The sequence below is a fragment of the Sus scrofa genome, chromosome 13 (genome assembly GCF_000003025.6).
Source record: "Sus scrofa isolate TJ Tabasco breed Duroc chromosome 13, Sscrofa11.1, whole genome shotgun sequence".
Taxonomy (NCBI): domain Eukaryota; kingdom Metazoa; phylum Chordata; class Mammalia; order Artiodactyla; family Suidae; genus Sus; species Sus scrofa.
In genome coordinates, this window is record NC_010455.5 from 166,700,470 (window position 1) to 166,720,669 (window position 20,200).

Genomic DNA, 20,200 nt, shown 5'->3' on the forward strand with positions numbered 1-20,200 from the left:
ACTTATAAGCAGCAAACACTGTAAGTGCTTATGTAGGCAACTGTACCTGTCTTCACCACATCATGGAGACATAAGCCTTAATTAATAAATAATATAGCTAAGAGTAAATCTATCCAAGTTCAGATAATTTAGAAAAAAAAAGACTTTTTTCTCTCAGATCTGTTAAACTTCATATACTTTCTAGAACTTTACTTTTTCTAGAAATTTATATTTGTTTTGAGATATCTATAAACACACAAACATACAAACACAAACGCACACATATCACGCATAAGTAACAAGTTGCTGGAAAACATAAGTTCTTTATCTAGTTGTTTTTGTTTTTTGTTTTTTTGTTTTTTTCCTGTCTTTTTGCCTTTTCTAGGGCTGTTCCTATGGCATATAGAGGTTCCCAGGCTAGGGGTCTAACACCAGAGTCACAGCAACATCAGATACAGATCCAAGCCGCATCTGCAACCTACACCACAGCTCACAGCAACACTGGATCCTTAACCCACTGAGTAAGGCCAGGGATCAAATCTGCAACCTCATAGTTCCTAGTCGGATTCATTAACCACTGAGCCACGATGGGAACTCCTATCTAGTTGTTTTACATTGGGTTTTAATAAGGACATCTATCTTCTATTCTTATTAATAAGAATTTATGAAAATAGCTGAGAATGGAAACATATCAAGTTAGATGAGATTAATTTTTTAAACTTTTCAGGAATAAAGACTTTAAACTAAACCTTATTCTTCTATCATATCACTTCAAATCAAGAAAGGTGTTTCTCCTTTAATGGGAGGTGATGGTACTAAGCAATGTATTTCAGATGTCAACTGTGAAAAACCTTTTTTAATTTTTATTTTATTTTATTTTTTGTCTTTTTAGGGCCGCACTTGCTGCATATAGAAGTTCCCAGGTTAGGGGTCCAATTGGAGCCAGGTTAGGGGTCCAATCGGTCTGGCCTATGCCAGAGCTCATGGCAACGCTGGTTCCTTAACTCACAAGAGAGGGATCAAACCTGCAACCTCATGGATACTAGTCGGGTTCATTACCACTGGGCCACAATGGGAAGTCCTCAAAAACCTTCTGGGAAACATTTTAATAAAAGGAAAATAAAACAAGCTCTACTCAGTAAAAGAGAAACTGTCTCTTTCCTGAGGATGTTGGAAATCTGTACTCCTTCTTAGAAGATATACACAAAATTATCCTCCATGGATGGACAAAGATGGAAAAACTGCCCTCAAACTATATTCAAATAACATGCTTAACCGAACAAGTAAAAGTACATGAGGTGCAATACGTTTCTTTAATGCGTCTGTAGTGAGCAAAACTATTTTGGAGGGCATTTAAAAATTTTTTATTTTTGGAAACATAGTCAACTTACTAAAGTGTATTTTAAAAAGAACTAAAATGTACTTAAAAATATTCTAGTGATTAAAAGTAAAAGGTGACAATTTCCTAAGTAATTGCAAAATTTTGGGGTTTTGTCATAACATGGTCCTTGGTAAAAGCTTATTATTTTAACACTTTATCCTGAATGATTGTTAGAATATTAATTTGTCACCTGATTCTTCCTATATCTCTGTCTATCTCTTCAATCTTTATAGGTATTCTTTGCATGACTATCCCTAATTATTCTTACCATCCTTTTTATTTTATGGATGTCTTTGGGTCTTCTCCTAGCCAAAATCTCAGAGTATACCCAAATATATCCAACTGCCTATTGGATGTTTCCATTAGGCCTTCTCATTGACACCTCCATACTGACACTAAGTTAATATATTTATAGACATAGGTGTGTGTAATGAAGGAAGAATAGCTTATTATATTGGGAGTTGTTTTACATCATACCTATGAATTCCAGTTTTGAAAGAATTGGAGCTTAAACCACTTACATCAAAGCAGAGTGTTTCAGAGCTTGACTTCATGTATTTTACTATTTTTTCATCTTTTATAAAATTTTTTTAAAGGAGTGTCTACTTCTTCCAGCTAGAGCAAGATCAGCAGGATTATGTTTGACACAAGGCTCAGTATTTTATTTAAGTGCCTCAGTCCCATACACCTGTTCTCATTTTATTTAGTCTTCACAACAATCCGTGTGAGTATTATTGTGTCTGTGTCAAAAAGGATGCAAAGACTCCAGGTTAGTCCAATCCCTGCCTTAAACTCATTTTTAACACATTTGGGAGTGAATGTGTCAACAAATCAAATTTAAAAATAAGAAATCTAGTCACCTCACTGTTAAGTGGCCACATCTGGATTTACAATTGGACTTTTGACAACTGTGCTGTACCACTTTGACTTTCAAATACTGTTTTTCTTCCAACCACACTTGTTTCAATTATAACTTAAAATCAGTAAATACTGGACTATGTTTCCATGGATGCATGATACCTTTTATATCAACTTAGTTGCATAGAATATATAACTGGAAGGAAACTTAGAAATTAGTCAGTCCATGTTTAGTTTCGCAAAAGAGATAAAACAATAGCTCTGATAAAAGTGACTTATTCAGAAGTCCAAACCAAAGAGTGGGAACAGAGGAGAGTATGCACCTCTGTTGATACACATTCCAGAACCCTTTCTACTCTGACGCACAGCCTCCCCTTTAAAGCTATATTTATTGGACAAAACTGTGACAAGAAACAGATTTTTCTTTCTCGTGGTTTGTTACAATTATTTTTTTCCTACTGGAATAAAAAATGAAAAGCAGTAAGAGATTAATTCCTAATGATAATATAATTGTCAAGGTAAATGCTTCTAAACAACATTGATTCATAGTAGGTGAAATCTTCCAAAGCTACTTTAGAAGAGTTTTTATGGTTTGGTTTTGGCAAGAAAGATTTGGATAAATAACTTCTCACTAAAGCAATTCAGATTTGGTTTCTTATCAGCATCTCTCCAATCAGGCGGAAAAAAAAATTTTTTTTTTTTTTTTTTGGTCTTTTTCTAGGGCAGCTCCTGCAGCATATGGAGGTTCCCACGCTAGGGGTCTAGTCGGAGCTTTAGCCTCCAGCCTATGCTAGAACCACAGCAACCCATGATCCAAGCTGCATCTGTGACCCACACCACAGCTCACTGGCAACTCCAGGTCCTTAACCCACTGAGCAAGGTCAGGAATCGAACCTGCAACCTCATGGTTCCTAGTCGGATTTGTTAACCACTGAGCCACGAGACGAGAACTCCAGAAATTTTAATTTCAAAGGAAAAAGAATACTACCATCTGCAGACCAGGTAATCACAATTTTACAATAATAATACAGTAACCATCTTTAAAGGTGTCTTTTTTCAGTCTTAATTATGCAAAGCCATAGAGTAAGGAATATCCTAACAGTTAAGAGCAGTAACTTTGGAGTTGTAAAATCATTAACAAGGCGTTTAACTATTTACAGTCATATAAAATTACTGTTAATGATTAAATGATATAATTATATAATAGTGCAGTGTTAATCATATCAAGAGGATTTAGATTGGCAATCGCTGCTGTTGAAATGACTAGAAAATTTGAGCTTCCCATTTTTGGCCTCACCATTCTTTGGTTTAGTGTGAATGTTACAGAATTTAGGGCCCCAGCACATGGAAATGCCATTCCTAATAATCCCATTAATTTGAATACTTATCACAACAATTTTATAACAGATGGCAGTAAAGTCCCTTGAGGAAGGGGTGCTTTTTTCCCAGTTTGGACAATAGTGCTATATTGATAGGATTATAAAATCAGAATACTGGGTTATATTACAGGTTTTTTTTTGTTTTGTTTTGTCTTTTTGTCTTTTTAGGCCTGCACCCATGGCATATGGAGGTTCCCAGGCTAGGGGTCGAATCAGAGCTATAGCCGACGGCCTAGCCACAGACATAGCAACGTGAGATCTGAGTTGCATCTGCAACCTACACCACAGCTCACAGCAATGCCTGATCCTTAACCCACTGAGCGAGGCCAGGAATTGAACCCGCAACCTCATGGTTCTTGTTGGATTCGTTTCCGCTGCACCACAACAGAAACTCCCATATTATAGTTATTAACACAGAGATAGTATTTTTGAATTCACTGGAATATAATTAAGTTCATAAGGAAAGAATGTGGCTACTGGTAATAAGACTTTTGCTTTTAAAAACAGAGCATCGTTTCCTTCTAAATGTTTGCATTTATTCATTTTCTGAATTATTTGCACATATTGCAATTATTCCCTAAAGATCTTCTATATTTAACTTAACCCTAAAGGGGGAGAATATATTAAAAGATAAATGACTGTCTTTAGTATGTTTTGAGACTAAAAGTGTTCTGCTTGGGAAACATTTCTATTGAATAAGTATTTTTTGCTCTTAGAAAGATGCAGTGAAGATGGCATAAGTTAGCATTAAATGCCTATTTTTTAAAGTTATTTTATTTTATTTTATTTTTTCTTTTTAGGGCCGCACCTGTAGCATATGGAATTTCCTAGGCTATGGGGTCGAATCAGAGCTGTACCCACAGCCTACACCACAGCCACAGCAACGCAGGATCTGAGCTGTATCTGGGACCTACACCACAGCTCATGGCAATGCCAGATCCTTAACCCACTAAGCAAGTCCAGGGATCGAGCCCACATCCTCATGGGTGCTAGTCAGGTTCATTATTGCTAAGCCACGATGGGAACTCCTTAACTTTTATTTTTTATTCGAAGTATAGTTGATTTACAATGCCTCAAGTATACAGCAAAGTGATTTGGTTATATATATATATTCTCTCTATATTTTTTTTTCTTATTCTTCAGATTATTTTCCATATACGTTATTATAAGATGTGGAATATAGTTCCCTGTGCTATATAGTAACTTATTTCTTCCTTAATATTAAGTGCTTTAGTTAACACCATATTTTCTCCTCTGGGTGGTCATTGGTATTTCTGATCTTGTGAGCATTTTTTAGAAGCCAGAAGGAAAAGCATGACTATAATTCTGTAGACACATGTCTGCTCCATTCACTGTAATTGCATTAAGGATCAGAAATGAAGACAGGATGAGAATTCAGTACAGACCCTGGAACCCCCCAAACCATTTCCATTTGCTGGTTTTCCATACAGTTGTGGCTTTAAACTCATGCAAAGGTTCTGAATAACTGTCAGGACAATATACAGCTCTGCTTTTGTTCAGCTTATTGCTCATGCTGCAGATATGTAACATTCTTCCATACCAGCCTGTGATGGCTGAAAGGCATCATTAATGTGTTAAATGATGTGGAATGCTTCAGGCACACTATGACACATCACTGCAGAGTGATATTCCCAGATGCACAGGTCTCTGCCTTGATTTCAAATTGGAAAGAAAGAAGCTAAATTATTACCACACAAGCAAAATGCACCAAGAAAATTGTAGTGTATATATTCACTTGTAATCTCTGGGCCTGATTCAGATCTCACTTGTTTGTTGAGAGAAATGAAAGAGTAAAGCTTCCATCTTAGGCTTTAGTAATCGTACAAGTAAAACAACAAGGGGAGAATTCATCAGAGTGAATCACTGGAACCTTATCTCCACTATTTTGTAGTTGATTTTCATTATATTTGAACTTTCTGATACTCATGCTACAAGACACCTTCCTTCATGCTCTGAAAGAATGCATGTAGATGCATCTGGGGTCTAGTTTACTTCCCAGGGTACATAATGACATGGCAGCAGACACTTCTATAGAGATTATATCAGTGCGTCCATTATTTAACAGCAGATCCAAGCTCTACACTTTTCTATTTTTATTTTGAAATGTTTGCTTCCTTGGGAATTCTAAAGCCTGCCTGGCTGTCTTTGACATGAGGCGTTCCTCTGTCATATCTATATATGATGCTTCTAAATCCCAAAGGCAACAAGGTGGATAGAGGAAATACTATTTCAGAATAAGGAGTAAGGAAGATTTTTAAATATCTGCTATATCAATGTATAAAAATTAGACTGGGTTCTAAATGTAGCCAAAGAGCTCTGATAGTTTAGGATTCATTTTAAACATTGTGTATTATTTATTCAAGACACATTAAACTACTTTTTTTCTACTAATAGTTGCTGTTACCTTGTTCTGTGAAATAGCAGGTCACAACAGTACAGGCAAATAAACTTTTTAAGGTCCTTTAGAAAAAGTCAGTTGACAGGAGTGCTTAAATGTCCAAAAAAACGTATTGGTTGATTAAAATTATACCAATAACAGAATTCTAAACAATAGTCCTAGAATCACAAAAAAGAAATAAAACAGGAAAACTAATGACTGGATTTCCAGTTCAGTCCCTTCACATGATGGATAACAATTTTCGACCAGAAGAAAAGAAGAGATTTGTCTTTCATCGTTAAATTAAGTGGATGATAGCGGCTATTCTGTTTAAAGCCAATGCTAGGAGTGTTTCCTTTATATTGGAAAGTTTCTAAGATGCTATCTTTGCATAAATTAATGGTCTGTCAGCAGAAAATCTGAGTGAACATAAGTTGAGTTCTCTTTTTTAAAAATAATATTATTTACTGCTCATTTTTCAATGGGGTGGTAACTGCAAAATTCCTAGAGTGATATCAAGCACCTCAGAAAGTCCTACCCATAAGTGCTGACTTCCTTTCCCTTCATATTTTATATCTGAGCTTTTTTTGGCCCAGCTTTCCTAGTAGCCAGGAACTCAATTCCAATACTATGATATGAACATATATTTCCTTTTCTTTACACCTATCTAATTTAGTTCTATTTTTCAAGGTACAGTATATATTATAAGAACAAAATATGGGGCATTCAGATGTATTTATTGATCCAATAACCCTTTTTACAAACAGCTCAGTGGAAAGAAGTTGCTGAGTAGTGTGATATTTTGATTAATTAATACATGTTAGGAGTTCCCATTGTGGTGCAGCAGAAATGAATCTGACTAGGATCCATGATGATGTGGGTTCCATCCCTGGCCTCACCCAGGAGTCAGCTGGCTAAGGACCCAGCATTGCCATTAACTGTGTTGTAGGTTGCTGTGGCTGTGGCTGTGGCTGTGGCCCACAGCTATAATTCTGATTCGACCCCTAGCCTGGGAACTTCCATACGCCGTACCTGAGACCCTAAAAAGCAAAAACAAACAAACACACACACAAAAACATGTTAGTTCCAATTCCCATTTATTTTGAAATCTCAAAATACTTAAAAGAGAACTACTGTAATTCATCGTATTTATTTATAAATGTTAGCACCAGGAATTTTAAAATCTAACACTAAGTGTGGAGAAAAAGGTTTGAAGATCCAAAATAATTCAAAGAAAACATCAGTGGCATGTGAGTACTTCTTAAATTTGGAAGATGAACTAAAGATGATTCCAAGTGTTAGAATCTGGTAAACTTGGGAAAATGGAGGTTTCATTAGTAGAGAGGAAAAAAAAAATGAGAGAAAGTGTTTTGAGGGAGAGTTTTCATTTTTGGATGGTGGACATTTCCAGTAAACACTCACTCATTCTTTCAATAAACATTTGAGTGAATACAAAGTACTACAAGGCATTGTTCTAAGTCCAAGAACCACAAATGTGAACATCAGACAAGGTCCAAGCTCTTAAATAAATTTACACTCTTCTGAACAATTCCATTCATTTCAACAGAAGGACACAAATAGGAAATTACAACTGGTTTTCAGGAGGACCCTTTTGTAGAGGGAGGACAGAAACCAGACTGCATTATGAATGAGAGAACAAAGAAAGAAGCAAGAATTACTTTATGAAAAAAATCTAATCTTAGATTGAAAATTAGGAGAAAAACAAGATGAAATCATGAGGAGTCAATTAATAATGTGCAACACGTGTGTGTGTGTGTGAGTGTGTGTATTGTTGTTGCTACAGCTGCTTTCATTTAATTACGTATATCTTCCTCCAAGATGAAGAAAAACCTATGCAACATAAAATGCAAAGAGAAAAATCCAGGAAAGTGTTTGTCTAAGATTCTGGAAGGGAAAGCAATCTGCTTGAGAGCACATTCTTTAGAGTCAGGAGTCAATGGGGGTTAGTGACGACAAACAGGAAGAATAAGATTTAGAAAAGCTGGTGAGATAGCACTTTCCTTCTAAACTTGATGGTCTTAAAAAGTTAGGAAGATCTAAGGAAAAAGCACACTCCAGTGTATCGCCTCTGCACAATACTTCACTTCTGGTGCCCAAATGTATGGGGTTTTTCCCTACACCACGCCATTCTGCAACCCCAGCTAGATGTCCTACAATTCAATTCAATTCTGATACTGTCTACCTAGATTTAACATCTGATCCCATAGGTTAAGGGCTCAGTCCCACAGACTTCTCCAGCCCCTGGAGACACTAATCTCAATCTAAATTGTTATCTGTGCTTCTGATCTGCCAGGTATAAAATCAGAGGTTTCCATGACACCCTCTTCACATTCAATTAGTATATTAGAGCAGCTCACAGAACTCAGAAAACATGTTACTTACTACATTTACAGTTTATTATATAAAAGAATGCAACATAGGAACAGCCAGATAAAGAGAAGAATGGGGCAAAGTACTGGGCAGGGAATTTCCATGATTTCTCCAGACACATCACCTATGAGCACCTCTACCCAGAATCTCTCTGAACCATGTCCTTTGAGCTTTTAAGGAGGCTTCATTGTATAGGCGTGATTGATTACATCATTAACTATTATGCTTGAACTCCATCTCCAGCCCCTCTACCTACCCAGAGGTGAGGTTGAGAAGTGAAGTGACTAAAAGTTCCAACCCTCTAATCATATGGTAGGATCTCTGGCAAACATCCACCATCCTTGCGGGCTTTCCAAAAGTTCTTTTCTTAGCATAAACTTAGATGTGATTGAAAGGGATGATTATAAATAACAAAATATACCTTTCTTTCTCTTATAACTTAGGAAATTCCAAAGGCTTTAGGAGTTTTGTGCCATAAACTGGGACCAAGACCAAATACATATTTCTTATTATAAATCACAATATTACAGAAGGGAAATCATTTGTGTAGAATGAGAGAGTAAAGGATAAGTTTGGGGAAGAGTGGAGATGATAAAGAAGCTCTCTTGCAGAATACCCCTAAAAAGCTATGAAAAAAGACTGAGAAGCGAGGATCAGGTTTTTTGTAGATAGTATAGGTTACAGTAGATTTTCCCAGTAGGCAAGCACCCCGTCTATCTTCAAGGCAGTATTTCATCTGGAGCAATATGGCGTGAATCAAAGAATGGCAGAAAGAATATGAGAATAGGAAGTGGAAAGTGGAGTTAGAGTTGTGAGACAATAGTAGAATTTTCATCACTTGAATAAATGTTGAAAATGCTTCTTGGATCTCAGTTTCTATAAAATGGGGGTGGGGTGGATCTCAAAAAATTGAAAGCCTATGATTCCTCTGTTAGTGCCCCTTCTCCTTATCTGAGATTGTTATATGCTATAAGATAGTGGGAACAGGACAGATTCTATAATCGAGGTTTGAGAATAAACAGAGATGAATATTCCACTAGTAGAATGATTTTTTTTTCAGAACTAAAAGGTAAACATACTCATTCAAAGAAGAAAAAAAAGAAGAAGCAATTTACTCCAAGGTATAACTTCACAGATCTTTGTTTTGCAATCTGTAATTCTTTCTGTACATGTTTGACTGATGGATTCATGGATACAATCTTTATGTAGAGACCATGCTTTTTATCTCACTGACATACTTTGTGAAAATATAAAGAGCTGGGGACTAACATCCGAACGTACAACACAATCCTCTACAATTTAGAAGGTACCTTATCATGTGGTCATCACATGGCTTTTACAGTGTCATCAAGAGAAAAATCAACAAAGTCAATCTTACAAACTAAATTAGAAGGAACACATTCATGTTTCCCCTTTATAACCATGTCAGAGATAGTAAGGTTAGGAGGAATTTAAATAGCAGGCATCATATCTGTCATGGCCATATCTTTCTAGGGGTAGGGAGCTCATTTCTCAAGGCTACTAGTCCATTAACCTTCACAAGAGCAAAAATAAAGCAAAACAATGAAACACTCTCTGGAGAAATGATATTGCTTCTAATCTTGCTTATATATCTTACCAGGGGGGATTTGAAGATGGAACAAAGACCTCTACCTCCCAAGGCACACGAAATGATACAGAACTCCTGAAATAAATACATAAAATGCCTTGTGGTGCATGTTGTAGATAAATTTGTGATTTTTCTGAAGAATGAGAGTGGGGTTAGGGAGAGTAACTGATATCATTCCCGCTGAACTTCTGTCTTACCCTGTGATTTGTAACTGGGAGGCCAAAGCAGCAACCCCATTTATTTTTTAAAGTCCTGGCTGGCTCTTGGTTGCCACTTTACCTAGATTCATTCACTTTATATATCTGGAACTATTAGTTTCCTGATAAATGCATTGTCAGAAAGCCGGAGGTCAATGATAAGAGAGGAAATAAGGAGTTTTGCTTGTTTTTATACATTTCTGTTTGAGTTAGGAGATAATTATAACACAGATTAATGCTCCTATTTTAAACAAGGTAGTAAATCAGAGTGAAATATAGGATTTGAGAAAGCCATTTACCACATAATTATAATTTCTTAAAACCCCTGGGCTCACTGAATATGAGAAGCTATAATCATGTGATCATAGCAATAGCATTACTCATCTTTTTTTTTTTTTCTCTCATGGAAGACAGTTAAATAAACCTAAGTTACAAATCTTTAAATATTATTAGTTACAAAGTTTAAATATCATTAACTGAGGCAAAACAAAAGCATATGTTGCTTGGTCTGAGATCTAGCTTCAAGGTTACAGATTCAGTAAGCAAGATTAAATAATGATTCAGTGCACTTCATTAAAAAGACATGTCTTTTCCACACATAAACTTCATTTATCATCATGAGACAATGTAAAACTAAAAGAATTTCATCAATATAGAAGACCAGAAAAAAAGTGGGAACAAAAGAGGGACTTGAAATCAGATAGAGACACATTTGAACATGGACTCCGTCAGAGGCTATATTCAAAATGTCTCTAAACTGGTATGGCAGAGACATGGATCCCTCAGAGGTTGGAAGAGTTCCAGCACAGAGATCTGGATACCTTTCTGATGCCAGGATTTATCCTCTGGTTACTGGATTTTGGGGGGAGAAGAAGGGATACTGGTCTGGAGACCTCTCTAATGCCAAGATTTATCGCTTTGGTTGCTAGATTATGGGGAAAGGAAGTGTGGGACCTGATATACTGGGTTCAGGGGGCTACTCAAGGTACTTGAGGAATTAACCAGCACAGATGTATTTCTATACTCAACTGCAGAAGTAATTATATTTGCTTCTAACCAGTATCAAAGTACAAAATGTTAACAACCAACAGAGTCATACTGGTGCATACTTGATAAATATTATATTAATTTTGCATCATGTGTAGTTTAACTACCCTCCCTGAGTCAGCCAAGTGAGAGAAAAAGTGATAAATGAGTTTAGAGGTTATCATACTAAGCAAAATAAGTCAGAAAGATAAAAACAAATACTATATGATATCACTTATTATGGAATCTAAAATATAATACAAATGAACCTACCTACAAGACAGAAATAGACTCAAGATATAGAGAACAGATTTGTGGTTGCCAAGGGAGGGGATGCGGGGGAGGGATGGACTGGGAGTTTGGGATTAGCAGATGCAAACTACTAAATACAGGGTGGATAAACAACAAGGTCGTACTGTATAATGCAGAGAACTATATCCAATATCTTGTGATAAACCATCATGGAAAAGAACATGAAAAATAGTATATATTTGCATAACAATTATTTTGCTGTACAGCAGAAAATAACACAACATTGTAAATCAATTATGCTTCACACAATTTTAAAAATTAGAAAAAAAAAATAAAGTGTTGAGTTTCCTTGTTAGTTATTTGGCTGCTCTAAGACCTCTTCTAGCTAATGGAATTTAGTCATCTCTTTCTCTCTTCTTCTGACATCCAGTATTCATTTCCTCAAAGCAAGGAGCAAGTCCTGCCAGAGAGCAGAGGGGTTTCTGTAATTCAAGCCAAATGGAGAAAAGAAGCAGAGTGGACACTCAGTCCTAACTTCCGGTTCCAGGTGAACCCTCCTGGAAGCCGATATGAGAGCTATAATTCTAGTTGAAACATTCTCAGGGTGCCATCCTGTCTCTTCTTTTCCCCTCTTTTTGGCTCCAATGTTTATTTCTTTGTGTATAAATGATCCAATAATATCTCTGAATTGAATTACTTGAACTGTATCCCCTAATTATGACAGCTTATAGCAATAATTATGAATAATAAATATCTATCAGCTTAATTTTGCACGAGTAGTGTTGATTAGAAAACTGTTTTTTAATCATTCTTCACAGTTTTCACCTTGGGAAAATGACTGTCTTATTTCAAAGGGATATCAATGGTATGTTTCTGTATACTCTGTGAAGTAAACCCTCCTATATGTTTAAGAGAATCATAACTAAAACCTCATAAATAATATTGGACACCACACTGTTAAAAAAACTATAGTAAAAAAAAAGTCACAGAAATTATCAGAGAATTGAAAAACACATAGAAGATTTAAAGGGTGATTGAAAAAACAAGATTTACTCACAGTAAAGAAAACAGAAAGGTGGATGTTAAGATGAAGAAAGGTCAGAAGTTTGTTTTCCATTCCATCTTAAAGCCCTTTGCTTACAACCAGGAAACACAGAATTTTTTATTTTTTATTGGGAAAATACAGTTGGTGAAATCACACACACACACACACACACACAAATATATATATATATATATATTCATACCTGGAGATTTGTTGGATCAGTAATTCCAACTCTTTCACCAAGACCTGTTTTCACTAAGCTGCTCTTCAATTCTGTATTTTTAATTTTTAAATATAAATTGTATCTATTAAATAAAATGGGTTTATTTTCTTCTTTTTTAATTAATCACAGAGTTTTAACTACCTAAGCTATATTACCCAGAACTGCTGAGGACCATAAGATATATAACTAAATACAAAATCTGATATAATTATAACAAAGATATTTATAGCTTTAAATATCTTTCCTGAGCTACAGTCAATGTCAATTAAGTTCACTGAAACAGGAAAATGTCTCAAGGAGCCCCACAAGCACTATCTCCAGAGCCTCTAATGTTTAAAGATTTCAAATTCGGAAGCAATGGTTAAACTAGCTTAAAATCATCTAACTTATATGATTTACTCTCACTTTGAAGAATTAAATTAAGCTACTTAATGTACCATAACTGTCTAAAAGTGATAAAAGAGAATATCCTGGGGCTCTGAAATCTTTTTTTCTTTCCACCTTTTTGTCTACACTTTCTGTCAAAACTGTTACTTGGTTCTGAGATGGCAGGAGTAGGAAGCCCTCAGCAGGTACTCACCAGCCTGGTTCGTTGTGATACTGACTGCAGCAAATTGTCTTGGTGGTGAGCTCAGCTCTGACACCCCGTTAATGGCATCAATTTCAAAGGTGTAGTTAGTGTGTGCCAGGAGGTCTGTCACTGTCACCGTGGTGTTGGTGAGTCCAAACTGTCGAGGGAGGAAGCGGACATTTGGGCTGCATGGCTCACACTGTTTTACATTCCACCCACATTTTTTACATATGATGTTGAAGGTAACATCTTTCCGGCCTCCTGTGTCCAGGGGCCAACTCCAGTCCAGGATAACGGAGGTCTCATTTATATTAGATATAACATTTCTCGGTGCAGATGGAGGTCCTGCAAAGTAGTTCAACAAAGATTAATGAGCCTCACTTCTGTTTTCTACTACAAGGGAAATAGATAATTTACAATGGAACTGAAAGAGGTAAATAACCATCTTGTCTTTATTATATACTTTTAATTCGTCCTTAGAGGATCCATGAGATTATAGACACATGGATTCAAGAATACCGTCCTCCCCCAGCTATGAATGGGGGAGTTTTGACTCAAAGTTGAGGATGCATTCACAAAGCCCAGCAAAGGAATTTACCACTAAATTCAATGCCCTTGTGAATAGTTATGAAAACTTTAGTATTAGTTTTATAAATCTTAGTCCTTTTTCCCTATGACCTATGACCAACGTGTAACAAGAGGGAATAGAAAAGTAAAAACACAGATCCCATGCCTATAACCTCCCCTATCCTGTCAAATATGATGCAAAATCTAAAACAAGATACAATTTTCTTTCTTTCTAGGGGTCCTGATGCAGGAAGTGCTTTAAAAACTAATTCATTTTGTGTGATAAATGTTGCATTTGTGATGAGCCAAGCATGGAGAATGAAGCAGAGAAAGCTTTCAATTTGCACATGGATAACGAAAGGAAATGGACCAAATACTTAAAAAAAAAAAAAGCACAATAACAAGAATTAAAAACGAAATAAAACAAACATGGAGGCATGGGTTGCAGCAAAACTACTCACGGGTACAAGCCATGGATGGAGGGTCTTTGTCTGCTCGGAAGTAATTATTCTCACACCTGCAGTTCACTGAACCATCTTCGTGAGTAGAACTGTGAGGTGGGCACTTAGCACACTTCATATTACCATCCGAAGCCTTGTAGAAACCTGGTCGACAAGCTATAAACAAAACGATTCTTTTAAAATTCTGTGACAATTTGGAAAACGCATTCTTGAAAATACGTAAACAGATTTCAGGAGGCTGGGCATGCATTCATGATGAATAAAATCCCTTTTTCTCTCCCAGAATTCACAGAAGCAAATAATGTGGCCCAATGTAGTTTCTCCACATATACGTTTTGAATTTGCACCAAATGTTAAGGGGTGTTGGTGGGGGGGAACCCAGCAAGATTTAGATTACTTTGGCTCTAGAGTGTGATGAAATTTCCAGCTCATGTTTTCACAGCTTTACTTGGCATTGGGCTATTTGTGGAGAAAATAAAGCAAAGCCATGTCATCATGCAGCCATTCCCTTTTAAAACATGAGGCAATGTGTACACTCTCTGTACTGTAGTTAGCACTATATTACATACTCGCTTATTTTCTAATTAGTTTCTGTGTGTACAACTTTATCCTCACAAATTGTAAGCAACTGAAAGAAGAAATCATGGCTTTGTCTATATTTTAAGATTCTTGATATATGGTTCTCCTGAACTTGATTTTTTTTTTCTGCCCTGACAGCGTCATTCCTTAACTTCTATGGTAATAGCCTAAAAAAAATATTTTAATATATTTCTTTGTCTGTATCTCTAATACACAGGGAGGCATAATTTCTATTTAAACTGGTATCTTGAGAATTGTTACTAAACCTTTTTAAAATAATTATGTTATCTTCTTTCTAGCCATATCTTTGAACGACATTTTTTTTTTTAAGCCCAAGGAACTGGTTACCAAATAATGACTTCAGCTGCCCTTTTAGTATCGGCTATCTATTTACAGCTTTTAAAGAAATATGTCCATTATAGCATTTTCATTTAATCTATTATTATAAAATTTAAAATGCTATACCATTTTATTTGGTCTCTTTTCACATTGAGAACTGAAATCATAATGAAAATCCTAACAAAAGTCCCTTGGCATTCTTTTGAGGAAGGAATTCAGGGTCTCAAATTTTTAATTTTCTTCCAATAATCTTTGGAGGCCAATAATTTCTTAAGTCTTTAAAACTCAATTTCAAAGCAACATTGAGATTTGATGGCTTAAGGCACTTACTTTTGGAATAGACTCTATAAACTATCTTTATCATTGAATTCCAAGGTTTTCTTACACCAACTTCTTATTGTGCATAACAGGTTATCTGCATTCAAATAACACCGGTGTGAATAGATCTTTAACTTTCATAATCACTAAATGTATTCTGAAAGGTAACACTTACAGCTATAATAGTATCGAACATTTCTTAGAAGATAACACTGCCAGGGAAAATACATTGACAATACAAACAATTAGAATAACTTAAAATTATAGTAATCATTAATCTAGTCTTGCTGTTTTCAAGTTCCCACTAAGAATGGCTGCATTAGGACTATATTACATTAAATTGAACAACTTGTGGTACCATATTGAGAGGCATCCAAATATATTCTGCTGCCCTAACCAAACTTGGATTAGGATTACAAACTTTTAAACAGTGTCCTTAAGCACTGGTTAGAAACATCTACTCATACCTCATGTCATATTGCCTCAGGGGGAAATGATACCAAGTATAAACAAACTATGCACTTAACTTCTGGTTTCAATTTAGCTCATCACTGAGTGCCTTTAAATTTGCAAGAGGGCATTGCTGAGTCTTTAAAAGATTAAGTTGCAGTGTTTCAATGTACTTTGTTATTTTGTTTGCTTGTAAATTTATCTGAATGTTTTTATTTGAGGCTTTTATTGTTTTTACATCATTTAGCATAAAGGTATTCACTAAACACTCAATCACTTTTTGTTAATACCATAAATGGCTATACTATGTGATGCTTAAAGAAAAGACAGGACAGTTATATAATCATTTAGCTGCAGCACCACAACACAGGATTTCTGGTAATAAGTTGAAAGTAACTACAGTTAATTAACCTAGAGTTAAGAATGTGACTCAAACTATTAAGGAGATTTTTTTTTTTTTTTTTTTTTTTTTTTTTTTTTTTTTTTTTTTTTTTGTCTTTTGAGGGCAGCATATGGAAGTTCCCAGGCTAGGGGTCGAAATAGAGCTTAGCCACCAGCCTATGTCACAGCCACAGTAACGCCAGTTCCAAGTCACATCTGTGATCTACACTACAGCACATGGCAACACTGGATGTTTAACCCACCGAGTGAGGCCAGAGATTGAACCACATCTTCACGGATCCTAGTTGTGTTCGTTTCCGCTGAGCCACAACAGGAACTCCTTTTTTTTTTTGGCTGTACCTGAAGCATGCAGAAGTTCCAGGGCCAGGGATGGAATTTGCACCACAGCTGCAACCTGAGCCACAGCAGTGAGAATGCCAGATCCTTAACCTGGTAGGCCACCAAGGAACTCCCTTGTTAGTCTTGAAGATACAAATGTCCCTAATTCTGTCCATTCCAAAAAAATCCCTTGCCATTTGAAAGCAGCAACAGACATTTAACTAAGGCCACGTGGAGCATGCACTCCATTCTGATTAGGCTGTTGGAAGAAATACACAGAAGGAATCCCATTTGAGAAAGATTTTGAAAAGATGGTAGGAGTTGGCCTGTAAGAAGTGTAATTAAATACATAAATAGATCAACACGAAAAGACAAACCGTTAAGTAGAGGAATGTGGTGGGTACTGTCGGTTACATATTCAATATCCAAATCCTACTTCCTGCTTGCTAGCAGAAATCTTGATTTTATTTAGAACTGCATTCTGCCAGGTTACTCCCTAACTCAGATTTCATTTGCAAATAGGGATGGATGGCCAAAGTTATGGCCAAGGAGATGGCTAAAGAGATACAAAGAGAAATCCGATGAAAGTCTTTGAGATACCTTTTTTCCTTCTAATAAGATGATCCAAATGCAACTGAAACCACTTCATCTACATTAGCATTGATTATGAGCATAATGGCTTACGTGCAACAATAAATTAAAGACCAAGAAACTCAGAGAGATGTGTACCCTGCACTTGTCGACCCAGAAAGCACCTATATCAAAATCCTTTATAGTGTCAGAAAAAGTGAAGTCACTGTGGTCAAAGTTTCTTTTACTTAACAGCAGAAAGCATTTCTAAATGATATAAAAGACAAAGAAAATTCAGGTGAGATGTATTCATTAAGCAGAATTATTGCTTAAAGGAGCCAGAAAGATCCTAAGAAATCACATTGGTCAGTCTTGTGTTCTACATCTGAGGACACTGAAATCAGAATATTAGGTGATACACAGTTAGGGACACACTCTACTCTGCATTCTGGCACTTGGTAGCTTGCTTATAGGATTTAACCACCAATTTATAGATACTCATTGAATGCCAACTAAATTCTGTGTACGACTCTAGGTTCTATTGTAAAATCCTAAATTTAGAAGACATATTTTTGGAGCTCCCATCGTGGCTCAGTGGTTAACAAACCTGACTAGTAACCATAGGGTTGCGGGTTCTATCCCTGGCCTTCCTCAGTGGGTTAAGGAACCAGTGTTGCTGTGAGCTGCCATGTACATCCCATGTTGCTGTGGCTGTGGTGTAGGCTGTCAGCTGTAGCTCCGATTAGACCCCTAGCTTGGGAACCTCCATATGCCGCAACTGCGGCCCTAAAAAGACAAAAGACAAAAAAAAAAAAAAAAGACTTTTTTTTCTTTAAGAACTTTCACATATACCATCTCAATTAAATCTCACAACAGTTCTATTGAAATAATCAAGGCATTGTTAACCTTATTTTACAGAATGGAAAACTGAAGCATAAATAGAAAGAGTAGCATACCTAAGATAAAGAGATTCATAGTCTAAATAAGCAAGAGAATTTCTGCTTTTAATTTTATGTAAATCACTCATTAAAGGCAAATTATTTTCCTACCGATTCTAAACTGTTGGTATGACACTGAAGAATAATCATCTAAAAAAATTTTAATACAACACATTTAAACATATGCAAGCCTTTTGCTATTTATTTCCAATAAGATACCAGAAATGCTCTTGTGAATTCTCTAGGATTTTCTATGTATTCAAGGTCTAACTTTATTATAAGCAGATGAGCAATTGTGCTTTTGTTGGATGGGCAGGTGTTGTCTGGCAACTTTAAGAATAGGATGACCCACTAAATGTGGGAGGCATACATGTGAATTTTCCTTTTATTGATACAAACGGAATCTCTAATCCTCCGCTCAAACTGTTCAACAGATTTGAGAATGACTAAAAAGTTTATATTCATCAATAAAATTATTTTATTGGTAAGAAATATTATCTTTCAGGGGAAATTCCTTCTATAATACACTTACTTTAAACTTTTTCTCGCCAATAATATCCCTCCCTTGCAATAAATCGACTTGAAGTTAAATACCTGTCCTTCTATTAAATTGTTTTCATTCTTTAAAAAAATTGTCACACAAAAATTTGAAACTTTACTTCTAAGGGGCATAAATACTTGTGTTTTATTATCTTTGGTTACAGTAGCAGCAGTAATGATTGTAATTTGAAAATATCTCCTCCCCTTCCTTGAATGTAAAACTACGTTTCTCTCACTATGTATTTTTTTACAGTCTGAGAAGGTTTAGCCTTCAAAAAAATAAAACCCAGGAAAGGAATAGAAAGCACATGTTAATGCGTTTTCTTTCTTTTTCTTACTCAAAGGAAGTCGTGGTTAACTTATTATAGAATACCAAAGAACAAAGAACAGGCAAAAACAGTAAATAAATACTGATTCAGATTTACCCAGCTTTAAGTTTTAAAATTAAAAAAAACAAAAACAAAACAAAACCCTTATGCCATATAGTTAAGGCCTTCTCTCTGTTGGCCAGCTACTAAAGCAATATTTAACAAAGGTGGAAATGCACATACTCAAAGCCTGATGCACAAAATGACAGGATTCTAGTTTATATCTTTCCTCAGCTAACCCAGTAGTACATGTTGTTGTCAGTGGAAAACTGGTAAAATTATTCATAGATTTCTACCTCACAGTAGGAAAACCAAAGAGTGATCAAATAGTATAAGACCTTTTAAGTGGAAGCAAACTGCCACCTTTTGTGTATGTGTGTGTTGATCAGAGTAGGATGATCCATGAAACTAAATTAACCATTAAAAATAGGATACAGCGTCTTCTCAAATCCTACTGGTTATCAACATGGATTTACCAGGAATCAAACTTGTTCATGCAATGTTTGGATTTCATTTATTCACTTTCAAAAAATAAACATGTGTTGATCTCTTAAAATGACCTAGACCCTTTATTGTGTCCAGTCATAGTGATAAAATTCACAATCTCTTTAGAGGAGACCAATTAATTCCATATGGCATTGTTATTTTAGAAATGGATCTTCTCACTTGAGAATGTGAGTAATTAAGACACTTTGCAATAAGACATTTTTAAAGTTACTTCCACCAGAAATTCCCTGATTTGGTTTCTTTTTATCCCAACACTCCAAGGTATTTTCAGCATCTGATAGTAAGACCTCTAGACTGAGAAAGTGGAAGTGTAGCTTTTGATCTAGTCTGTACTACTGAATTGGTATTATCTCAAAGGCATTGATGAGTTGTCTTCAAATTTTAATAAGGTGGTTGGGGTAGTGATTTCCTCTTCTAAAATGAGTCTTAAGTTCCATTTTCAGTAATTATTGTCTATTCCCAGGTCAGACTCTGAGCAATATAGAGACAAGAGTTATTTCCTCTTCATTTTATAGGCTCAGTGTCTAGCACACT

At 35.8% G+C, this 20,200-nt stretch overlaps 1 protein-coding gene across 2 annotated transcripts in view; it reads right to left on the reverse strand.

Moving 5' to 3' along the window:
- The window catches only part of EPHA3 (EPH receptor A3), a 350,300-nt gene that overhangs the window by 107,978 nt on the left and 222,122 nt on the right, over window positions 1-20,200 (reverse strand). For both annotated transcript variants that reach the window (XM_021068363.1, NM_001195335.1), the window contains exons 4-5: window positions 14,338-14,493; window positions 13,319-13,654 (exon numbers count right to left, since the gene is read on the reverse strand). In XM_021068363.1, the coding sequence (XP_020924022.1) occupies window positions 13,319-13,654; window positions 14,338-14,493 (492 nt within the window). The remainder of the gene's footprint in view (window positions 1-13,318; window positions 13,655-14,337; window positions 14,494-20,200) is intronic.